Source organism: Uloborus diversus, chromosome 4 (assembly GCF_026930045.1).
Source record: "Uloborus diversus isolate 005 chromosome 4, Udiv.v.3.1, whole genome shotgun sequence".
Lineage (NCBI taxonomy): Eukaryota > Metazoa > Arthropoda > Arachnida > Araneae > Uloboridae > Uloborus > Uloborus diversus.
The window spans coordinates 192564922-192577586 of record NC_072734.1 but is presented as its reverse complement, the minus strand read 5'-3'; the positions used below and the strand labels follow the sequence as shown (position 1 = coordinate 192577586).

The 12665-nt window shown below is 33.8% G+C and overlaps 1 protein-coding gene across 1 annotated transcript in view; it reads right to left on the bottom strand.

Annotated features, from left to right (window-relative positions):
- Window positions 1-12665, bottom strand: part of LOC129220074 (cell cycle checkpoint control protein RAD9A-like) — a 56704-nt gene that overhangs the window by 30351 nt on the left and 13688 nt on the right. The window contains exons 4-6 of the mRNA XM_054854411.1: window positions 5828-5942; window positions 3522-3621; window positions 3331-3437 (exon numbers count right to left, since the gene is read on the bottom strand). Of these exons, the coding sequence (XP_054710386.1) occupies window positions 3331-3437; window positions 3522-3621; window positions 5828-5942 (322 nt within the window). The remainder of the gene's footprint in view (window positions 1-3330; window positions 3438-3521; window positions 3622-5827; window positions 5943-12665) is intronic.

The window sequence follows — 12665 nt, the reverse complement described above, 5'->3', positions numbered from 1 at the left end:
CAATTTCATCTAAATCAGATTTCAACCTACCAAAAAGTATGATGTCATCAACATAAAACAGAAGAAGAACCTTATTTTCATAAATATAACAACAATTACACAAGTCTATACTAGAAAAATTCATTTTCAATAAAGTTTCATGGAGTTCAAAATACCACATCCTACCACTCTGGTGCAAACCATACAAAGCTTTCTTTAATAGACAAACTTTTCCCGGCTCCTGTACATAACCACTAGGTAGTTTCATATAAACATCAGTATCCAATTTGGCATGCAAATAAGCATTATTAATGTCCACATGTAGATGACACCATTTGAAAAAGCACAAAAATGCAGAAAAATAATCTGATAATAGGAAAATCAAGAACAGGACTAAAAACACCTTCAAACGACTCTCCACATTCTTGAAGAAAACCTCGTGCACACAAGCGCGCTTTGAATTTAACTATATTTCCTAGGTGATCTTCTTTAACAGTGAATACCCACCGATTTTCCAAAATTTTAACATTATCAGGTGGATCTACCAACACCCATACCCCGCAATTGTGCATTGTCTGAATTTCCTGATCCATTGCATTTATCCACTGTGAAGCTTCATTTGAATTAACTGCTTCTTTAAAATTTCGAGGAAGTTTAATTTCAGCAAGATTTCCCTCCAATAGATCAGATACTTTACCTTCTTTTAAAATTTTTACAATTAAAAAGTCAAAATAAGACTCATCAACTTCAATATTATTTTCATTACAAAATTTAATTACATCATTCATAGAACGCAAACGAATTTTTGACCCCTCTACCCTGTAATAAATATCAGTTCGATCTCCTGACGGTCTTGGAACAGCTTCACGAGTCCAAACAATCTCAGAACATGGCGTTAATCCACTACTAGGTTCTCCACTAGACTGTTCATCCACCTCCTGACCTTCAACTTCCTGTTCTGACTTGGCAGGATAGTCATCATAATCATCAAAGTTGTCAGGTAAATATTTCACAGTTTGTGGACAACTTAACCCGGTACCTAGTACAACATGTAACATCTCGGTACCTAGTACAACATCTGCCCCTTTTGTTCCTTCATCGAAACTGACATTAGAAGTTTCAATAATTCTATTTTCATCCTCCAGCCAGATACGATAACCCATGGTAGTCTGAGCATACCCAACAAGAATTCCTGGTTTCGACTTATTGTCTAATTTTTTTCTTTTCTGAGCTGGAACACCAACAAAAGCTAGAGAGCCAAAAATGCGGAAATGTTTAACAGAGGGTTTTTTTCCCCAAAAAAAGTTCACATGGGGTACGATTATTCCCATGACAAGATCTATTCCAAGCATATGTGAAACAAACTGCAACTTCTCCAGAAAATTTTCCTGGCAAATTACTTTCCTTAAGAAGTGCACGAACTCCCCCCATTAATGTCTGCATATATCTCACTCACTCCATTCATTTCCGGAGAATATGGATTAGTTTTCTCGTGTCATATACCATGTTTATTTAAAAAATTGCAGGGGTAGAAGTGACTGACTTGTCCCATATAGGACATTTTCCACAAAAAATATAGGACACATTATATGAATAATTTTGCTATGAAAAAAGGAATAATACATATCATATATTATTCAGTAGTTGAAAGAATAATTTTTGAAAAAAGTGTACTTTATAGACTAAATAACTAAACAAAATTTGAACAAAGATAATTTTTATTTTTTCTTCCTCACTCACGGCCCAAGTACTAATTCCACTGCTCTTAGATTTTATATCTAAACTGAACCCTTTACCACTTGTATTAAGAACAAACAGAGCTTGAGAAGGATCCTTCTGACGTTTTTCAGAGTTTTCTTTATGCTTGAATGTTTTAGCATGCTGCCTCAATTGTGAAAATCCACTATTGCTTATGGGCACTGAACAGTTGCAAAAATGGCAAAAAGCGGTAAAATCATTTTTTCCTTTAGTGCACCATGCACCAAAATTTGTAGAATGTCCTCCTGGTTCAACAACTCCACACGAAATGTTGTTAAGCGATGCGATTTCGCCATTATAATTCCACTTATTACAACAAACTACGTTTTAACATCATAAGGAACTAACCATTCCACGATCTCAAAATTCCACAAAAAGAAAAGATTGCAAAAAGAAAATTAGAACATTCCGATCAGAAAATGCACCGAACGCAAAAATATACCAACGAAAACGAAAACCATGATGGAAAACAAAACAAACGGCTGTTGCCCACCCCCCTCTAATGCAAAATTCTAAAACCAACTTCAGTATTAGTTCTCGAAACTCCATCCACTATAGAGTGACGTCACATTGCTGTAGCCAATGAGAGAAGATGCCTGTTGCAGAATTTAGTCAGTTGAGTTTTTTAGTTTGAAATTCGTTTGAGCACGTACTTTCAGCGAAAAATCCGATGTCAGAAAGTTTATTTACCGTTCTTTTTAAAAGATATATATGGTATAAAACGGGAATATAGGAAATATAGGACATTTTTGAAAAATATAGGAAATATAGGACGATTTTGATGCTTTTTTTGAAAATATAGGAAATATAGGATATATAGGACTACTTCGACCCCTGAAATTGTCAAACAGTTCATTACAAAATTCACCTCCCCCATCTGTACGAATTGCTTTAATTTTCAAACCCAAAAGTCTTTCATTACGAGTAAAAAATCTTAGAAAAACATTAAAGACATCAGACTTTCTCTTTTAAAGATATACAGTTACACGTCTAGAGTAGTCATCTATCACACTCAAAAAATATTTATTACCCGCATTAGATAAAGTAAGAACTTCTCCGACATCCATATGTAGGAGTTCAAGAGGTTTAGAAGATTTTACGGCCCCAATCGGTTTAAAAGAAATACGTCTTGCTTTAGAAAGTTTACAAATATTACAACAGTCTATATTTTTATGTAATTCAGGCTATTTCTTACTTTTGTCTCAAATATTTTTGTTTTTGTTTTGATTTTCTAATGTTTACCCTGTGTTTTGAATTCTCGTATGCAAACTTATAACCCACTTACATAGATAGTCTTTTGTTTTACAGGAAAAACACCATTTTTCCTCAAAATTCATTTTTATTGTTTTTTAATATGATGAAAATATTGCTGGAATGTATTCAGAGAATATTAATGATAGTGAATCAAAATTTCGGGCCCATTCAACTGCAGTAATGGTTTTATACGAATTTTAAAATAAAATTAGGCTTAGCTACGAAAATCGCCCGGGCCCGTGCGCATTGATTCTTGCGGAGAAAAGGGCCTGGGAAAGCGCTTTTTCCTCTTTCCGTTGGTCCTGAACAGGTTAAAGAACTACAGTAAAAAAATAATACCTGGCTCATCATCGACATAGTTCCGAAGAATCACTTTGTTTGTACACACGGTTAATGTCAATTCTTCTACAGAGTTACTAAAATTTTGAATTCCATCATGAAAGAGTCTAAAAAAGAAAGTATAATTAATGAACCAAAAAAAAAAGCTGATTCATTTATACCAATTCAAAAATCTTAAAGTGTTTGCGAACCTAGAAGAGGCACTGAGCTTGCACAGAAATCCACTTTTAGGAAAAGATCCTTGAACAGTCTCATTCTCAATCAAGTTTAGCTGATAAATTTTTGTCATGCCTGAAATTATTTTTAAACTATCAACAACAAACAAAAAACAATTATAAAAAAATGAAAAAAATAAGTCACATATAGACAGGAGCAGATTCAGGGGAGGATCAAAGGGTCAGCTGACCTTCCTGTGGCATGAATTTTATTATGATTGTTACTAAACTTCAATTTTAAGATCTGAAAAAATAGTACATGAAATCAACGTTAACCTTTTTTTTTGCTTCGTTCTATCTGCAAGTTATTTTTTCTCAACATGTCATATTTCAAAGGATTGGCTGAGTTCGATTACTGGGCTATTGCTCTTTTGACATTTTTGCTTAATTTTAAAAGAAAAATATATTTAAAGTTAACAACATATCCAGCCTGTTTACCTAAAGAAGAATGACTTTTACTGAAAATTTAAGGCAACTATTTTTTAAGGCAACTTGCGCCAAGATCTATGTCGCAAGTTGCACAAAATTTAGGGAAGGGAGGGGTGGGGAGCAATTTGAAATGATAAGATATTTGATCTCATTTGGGGGGGGGGGGCTCTGTAGCATATGAGGAGGTCTGCCATCCTTCTTGCCCCCCCCCCCCCCATAACTGATACTTTTTTATGTTGGAAGTATAACGCTGGCCATTGAAACTTGACCCCCCTTACAAAAATTACTGAATCTGCCCCTGCATATAGACACAAAGAGGAAACAACATAATATTGGGTGAGCAATGAGCAATGGAATCCATCAACAAACTTCTTTAGGAAAATCAAAGCACTAATGTATATTCAAAATTGTTTCGGAATATGAAATATTATTCTTACAAATAGCTGAAAATGTTCTTTTGCAATATTTTTATTTAACTAAATGTTGTTAATTTGTTGAAAATGGGCGTGCATTCTTTTCACTCTGGTATATCACACATCTTCAAATTTTTAGTTGGCTTTAGTAATGTGATTTAAACTATGTGAGCATGATTGTATTTTATTATTCCGTAAAACTTTTCAGCGAATTGAGAATTTTCCCCTTCAAAAATTTAGGTTTGGGATGCTGAAATTTAGGCCCAGCTGATAGAGGCTTGAGAAGTTAAAAAAAACAAACTACAGATCACATTTACCCTATATGGCTGTTGTACTACTAATAAACATATGAGAGTATACTGCCGTGTTAAAGGGCAGTAACTGCAAGTTTTTCCATTTTCTTTTCTTTCTTTTTTTTGCATTTTTATCATCTATTGTGTGCAGGGTTCGAAAATATCCGATATTTTTATATAAATCCGATATTTTGATACACAATTAGCACAAGCAAAAGTCTTCAAAGTAGCAAATGCATCCTGAAATCACCCTTTATTTTCTCATATTATAACTACAATATGTAGACTTAAAAATGTCTAACATTTCATTTTACATTTCTACCGATTTTAGTGGAGTTAATTTAACATTAGCTGTTTCACTCGTTTTTCTTCTGTTAGCTACTTTTACAGTTATGATTCAGAATTAAAAAACATACATTGGTCGGTGCACAGTCATAAGATATTTTCCTTTTCTCTGACCAATGTTTATTATTTGATTAGGCACTTTTAATATGAATTAAAATTGTTAAATTACCAGTAATTTTATGAATATAGAATAAAAAAGGAATTATATTATACTTTGTTACATCAATGATGTATTAATACATCATAAAAATATAGTACACTAGAGGACCCGACAAATGATAGAAATGGTTGAAGATAGAATTAGAATTTTTAAATTTTTAGGTGAAAAAACCAAGTTGAAATTATTGTTTATTTCAAAATCTCATCCTGTGCACTTTCAACAATTTTAAAACTTCAAGTCTAGTAATATATTGAAGACTACTTTATTGATCGTAAATCAAAGTGGTCCCATAGTACATATATAAATGCATATAGCAGCAATGCATATAGCAGGATAAGCATAAGCATAGTGTAATTGTGAGTTATTAGAGCAATTTTTTAAATACCTTAATAACTCAAAAACTCGATATCTCGAATTTTTCCCCCGTCCCGAGATTTTCGAGATAACGAAAATGTACAACGAGGTTGTACTGAACTTATTTTCCCAATTATTTGTATGTTATTCAGGTAAAAAGAATACAGTGAAAAAAAAAAAAAAAAATTCAAGTCCTGTTTTTTAAAGTGTCTGATAAGGACAATAAATTGGGTTGTTGATTTGATTACAACAGAAACATAAAGCAAAGAAAAACTGAAAAAATCTTACCATATTTGCAAAAAAACTTTAGATGCAAATATTCCGGCATACTGGTGATATCAAAAAGACATTTTTCGACATTCTTTTCGAGTGTGGGGAGAGATCGAAATGCCATAAGACATGACTGAAACAGAAATAGTATACATAAGTGAAAACAAAATCAATTTTACAAAAAGCCATTCAAAACAGATTTTTTTTAATACAAATTTAAATTAATATAAATTAATTCATTTATATTTTCAAAAACTAATTCACTATACTGTCGTTCTAAGCACAAAAGTGGTATCTGCACATTTTATCAAAATCGAGTTATTGTCACCAGGTGGTCGTTAGTCATTTAATTTACCTAAATCTCAAGTTTTTTGGCGATTTGTGAAAGCAAAGTATTAAAAAAAGCTTTAAGAAAAAAGTTGTAACTGCACATTTTGCACAGTTTGCTAAGGCAATTTTAATTGTAAGTGAGAAATACTAAGTGTTTAAAGTGGTATCTGCACAATTACCACTTTTTTCCTTAGTAATTTGTAGATACGACTTTTATACCTTAGTAAAGCAGCATATTTAATAATACAAATACAAAAGTGACGACCAGCAACAGGCTCTGGACCCAGCTAGACTGGACCTAGTCAATTTACAATCCCCAATGAAGATCAATGGCCCTCTTAAAACTATCTACTCCCTTGCTCATTACCACCTCTTCCTGTAAGCTGTTCCGAGGTTCCACTACCCTGCTAAAATAATAATTTTTCCTAATATCCATGTTAGCCTGAGATTTAAATAGCTTAAAACAATGACCCCTTGTCCTGTTTTCAGTGCTAAACTTCAGTCATGTAACATCTTTCGTTTTAATAAATTTAAACAGCTGAATCATGTCCCCTCGGTCTCTTCTTTGCTCAAGACTGTACATTTTAAGCCTTCTAAGCCTGGAATCATAATCTAAGTGGGAAAGTCCACTTATTAGCCTTGTAGCCCGCCTTTGAACCCTTTCCAATACATTAATGTCTTTCTTAAGATAAGGAGACCAAAACTGAACAGCATACTCCAAATGGGGTCTTACCAAACTTCTATATAAAGGCAGAAGAACTTCTTTAGATTTGTTTGATATAGATCTATTGATAAACCGAAGCATCTTATTGGCTTTGTTGCTAGCAATGCTGCACTGTTGGCTAAACTTTAAAACCTGACTTATTAAGACCCCCAGATCAGTAACTTTGTCTGCCTGACTAATGACTGAACCTTGCAAATATAACTTGTACACTTATTTCCATGCCCTAAATGTAGCACTTGACATTTCCCAACATTAACAGCCATACCCCTTTTATCAGCCCACTCCGTAATATGATCTAGATCCTATTGCAGCTGATTTGCTTGTTCTTCATTTTCTACAGTCCCCATAACTTTGACATCATCAGCAAAACAATTCATGTTCCCAGAAATATTTTTGTGAATATCGTTCATAAAGACAATGAACAAAACAGGCCCTAACACTGATCCTTGAGGAACGCCGCTTAAGACCTCACTCCAATTAGAATAATTTCCCCTTACAACTACCCTTTGTTTCCTTCCGGTCAGCCAATTTTTTACCCAAATGAAAGTTTTCCCTCCTATTCCTATATCAGCTAATTTGCTAAGTAGAGCAACATGCGGTACCTTATCGAAAGCTTTTTGAAAATCAATGTAAACAACATCTACAGGCTTCTTATTGTCCAACGCCATGGTAACTTTGTCATAGAAATGTAATAAATTAGTTGCACAAAATTTACCTTTCCTGAAATCGTACTGAAAACTAGTCAAAAGATTATTAGTCTCTAGAAAATTTACTATCTTAATTTTCATCAATGTTTCAAAAATTTTGCAAACCACCGAAGTTAGACTCACAGGTCTATAATTTCCCGCACTCCCTTTAGACCCTTTCTTGAAGAGCGGTGTAATGTTAGCCAGCTTCCAGTCCTCTGGCACTGTCCCCAAGTTATAAGAAGCATTGAAAATATTTACGATTACATCTGTTAATTCCTCCGCACATTCAACTAAAATTTTTGGATAAATATTATCAGGTCTCAGAGCCTTAGTCTCTTTAATTTTTTTCAAATGAAGTAAAACGTCATCCTGGAAAATACAAAGTCCTCAAGCTGTACTATAGCTTGTGTCTTGTTGGTGTCAACTGTTGAGATACAGTTATCGTTAAAAACACTCGAGAAAAAGTTATTAAGAACATTAGCAATATCACTATCGTCCTGAATTAAAATTCCGTGCTCATCAACCAGTGGCCCAATATGACTGTTTCGAACTTTCCCCAAATTAGCGTATGCAAAAAACCTCTTGGGATTCCTGTTTATGTTATCTGCCAGTCTTTGCTCCAACTCTCTTTTCTAAATCTGTACCAAATACTTAAATTTACGCCTTGCCTTACAATATTGGAGCCTATCTGCACTGTGACCTGTTTCTCTAAACCTAGCAGTGTATTGTAACAGAGTTAGTTTAGTAAAATTAGTTTCCCATTGAATAGTTGTTATAGCTCCATATCAAAAACTAGTACAACTTTGCATATATATTCAAGTAAATATTCAGCTTTTTTTACTTAAATTTTAATTAGAATGCAAATTATTAAAAATGAGCTGCATGTAAAATATTCAAATCTAATTCTTTCATTCAAAAAAAAAAAAAAAAAAAAATGCATTCATTCTATGGCCAATTATATTTTTAAGTATCGTCTGTTGTCAAAATTATCTTAATGCTGGGTAACAATGAATCTAGAAATAAAACATTGTAATTGATAGCATCAACACATTCTTAGACTATAAAGAACAGAAAATCATTATGGTTTACAGTTTTAAATGTCCGAAATTTTGAAAATGGTACTTTAAGGTAGATTCTGTTAGATTTGTATCAACAAAATAAAGCGGCAGCTAAGTTCAAAATAAGCAGATATTTTCAGTACTGTTTAATGATACAGTAAGCGTATTTTACTAAGCTATTTTTGCCATAAATGTGCAAATAGCCCTAAAAATGTCTAGTAATAGTTGCTTACAGTGAAATTAACCTAGCATATAAAAAGGTTCTGAAGAGAAAATTATCATATTTGCATTTATTAATTTTAAATTAAGAATTTTACAAAACTACGCTCTTATGTAGGTTAGATAAGTTATTTACGAAACAACTCTACCGTGAGTTGATCATTTAATTCATTCACAAATCAAAGAAACAAGTCGCAAAACTTTAATCATGAATTTCTCCTTTTGAGCTCTACTGCAGATACCACTTTTGTGTGCTTAGCACAGCAATATATGACATATACAGGTAATCAAAATAATGGAAACACCTGTGAAGAAAAGTGACATTTCTGACTGCTTCATAAGTAATAAAGAATAAAACTCAATGTCTGTTTTTACTTCCTTTTACAAAAAAGGAAGTATTGTATTTGCGAAAAAAATTTCACTCAAAAATCGGCCTTAATTTCCACTTTGCTCACCCCCGAATGAATGTTGTGTTTTTTTTTTCGACTCGACCAAGCATGGATATATGCCTAGGAATGTACAGACACCCAAAATATCCATTTTGACGATCCCCGAGTTAATTACAATGAATTTTCTCGTGACGTCTGTATGTACGTATGTGCGTATGGGTGTACGTGTGTATGTATCTCGCATAACTAAAAAACGGTATGTCCTAGAAAGTTTAAATTTAGTACGTGGACTCCTAGTGGGGGGTCTAGTTGTGCACCTTCCTTTTTGGTACCATTCGGATGTTCCTAAGGGGGTCTTTTGCCCTTTTTTGGGGGGAAATCGCTGTTAATTTTGATGTAAACTCAAGTGGTGTTATAATTAGGCGGACACTTGGCGATATATCGCCAGTCTTTTGGTCGCCAACTTGGCGACAAATTTGGCAACTTTTTTCTTTTTTTTTAATTTGGTTTTGATTTGGCCACTATTGGTGACATTTAGAGAGTAAACTATTGAATCACATTAAAACTGTCAATCATGGGGAAATGACATTAAATTGGAGTAAAAGGAAGTCATGTGATGCACACATCAGCTGGTTTTTTTTTTCAAAATTAGCAATGTACATATTCTGGTTGTATATGGTGGCTTAATTAAAGTTCTGGAAGTCTTGAATTTTTTTCAAGAGCGTGAAATGTCGGACTTCTCAAATTTTAAAAGAGGCCAAATTGTTGGAGCACGTCTAGCTGGAGCAAATGTAAATGAAACATCTCGAATTTTTGTCGTTTCTAGAGGTACAGTATCTAAAGTCATGATAGCCTACACATATTGCGGTAAGACAAGCTCGGCAGTTTAAGGAAAGAGAAGCTCAGTGAAAGAAACCGACGAGTGTTGAAGTATTAGGGTCTATAAAAAGTGAATAACAGCAGCAAAAGTGACCACAGAACTAAATCACCATCTGGATTCACCAGTGTGAATGATCATAGTAAGAAGGGCTCCTTTTTAAACAGAACATTTACTGCAGAGTAGGGTGGAACGGAAAATTTTTTTCTTGATTTTCAATTTGCCGTAGTGCGGAAAAGTTGCCTTTTCATGCAATCAAGATGTAAAAAAATATGAAAAATATTGAAGCACGTCTTGAGGTGCCGCAAAGAGCATAAAGTTTTGCAAAATTGCAATTTTTGCTACATTTTAAATTTTTTTTAAAAAAATTTTAAATTTATCTTTATATTTCAAATGTTGTCGAAAAGCAATTTTTATGCTCAACAGGTCTCACAATAACTTTTTTTTGTTGTTCGGATTATGTCTTGAGGTGCCGCAAGAGCAAAGTAATTTTCGCAAAAACACTTTTTGCCGAATGCACTGGCATCTGGGAGCTTGAGTCATTGCAGCAGCGGATGTTTAAATGGGGCGGGGATGGTCAGCAGTGATTTCTGTGAGGGGGACCAAGCTCAGATCAGGTGTCAATTTCTTTGTGGAGTTGAGTTAGTGAGTAACGTAAAATTCCGTTAGTTGGTAAGATACTTCACTGTTGTGAGTTGCAATGGCTCAGTCTAAACAAGTGCAGACGAGACAAACATCGGAATGTCCTATTTTTGGAATCTTTAGCGATTTCAATGAAGTTTTACTACCTACTTACGAAGATGTAATGAAATGCTATTGTTTTATTACACACGGCTTAAAATGTGCGGCTGGAAAAGATCTTTCTGTAAGTGAAATATATGTCTTTTTAGTTTCCAGTGTAGATTACATTTGGTCAAGAGCTTCTTTGAGACAACAGGAATAGAAGCATAATGGATTTTTAGATGGTAAAACAAAAGAATCAAACGAATTTAAAGACAAAATAGGTCAACAGCTGGACACCTGTTCTAATCTTCCTGTGGTTACTTCCTTACCTATTGAAAATAGCCTTCTTTTTGAGAACATACAGGACATTAAGTACCGATCACAAATATGGATTGGATATGTGTGTCACTATATCAAGTGGGACTTGCTCACTAGATTTATTTTCAAAGAACCTGGGGAAACTTCCCCACTCCAGATGACTTACATTTGCAAGCCGTATATTTCAATTGTACGTGGCAACTAAAAATCCGACTGAAAATCTCAAGACTCTGACTCAGTACATTGTTAAAGTATAGTTTCCTTTATATGGGCGTGGCATTTCGCTAAATTGTTTGAAACAAATAATAATACTGAAATATATTAATAGTAATCCTTATTCATTCATACATTTTCAAGAAGGGATCTGTTTCTTTTACGGATCAAGTGGGCAATGCGTACGCTGCTGTGTGGTTTAACGTCAAGTTAAAACCTTCTTGTACTTACGGCTCTAAACATTTATTTGAACGTATCTTACATTCACGATACCTCTCTCATGATTTTAAGAACATTTAAACCGAGTTATATAAAGAAATGGGTATTTTGATGCAACAGAAAATCTCCATTTGGCTATGTTATGCAAAGAGCGTAGAAATGTAAGAGAACTTGGATTACGACGTGTGTTGAATGCAAGAACACAAAGTAGAGGCTGGGTTTAGAAGTTTAAAGTTCAACAACTAATTTTTGCTGCCAAAGATTACATCGATTTGATCTCATGGGGTGAAAATGAAATAACCGAACCCCCCTTGGTAAAACATTTGTCTAGTGAATCCCACAAAGTGAAACTTGTAACCAGTAAGCGGCTCTTAATAAGTATAGTTCAGTCGCAGGAGACGAAAAATTGACTCAAGAGTTATTTGGAAGAAAGAGTTATTTTGTACAAAAAGAAAAAAAAAAAAACTACAATGTGTCAAAGAAGTAGACACAAACATCATACAGGTGTAGCCAATAATTTACAATCATTAAGAATACTTTGAATGGTAAAAATGGAATTGTTAATGTCTTTTATAATATACTAGTGATACCCGCACGGCTTTGCCCGTTGTAGAAAAATTAAAAGGTCATTTGGTTTGCTTGTATATTTACAAATAATGTAAGAAGAATTTCTCGCCAATTGGCTTGCCCATGTTACGGTTTCACGTTATGACAACTTGGTAATTTACTCGCTCATCTTATAATTTTGCTCGGGTAAATGTGATTAAAATTGGAATAGAAAAAGAACAAAATCGAATTTTCGAAAAATCGCTTCGAGGTGCACACCCCCATGCTACAACCTAACTTTGTGCCGAATTTCATGAAAATCGGCCCAACGATCTAGGCGCTATGCGCGTCACAGAGATTCAGACAGAGATCTAGATCTCCAGACAGACTTTCAGCTTTATTATTAGTAAAGATTACGATTTTTTTTAAAAACTGTACTTTGTAATTAGTATTTTATTTCTTAATATAATGCTTAAAAATGTATTTACTGTCATATTTTATGCCGTTATAGACAGTAGGAAAGCATAAAAACGAATTTCATTGTTAAATGG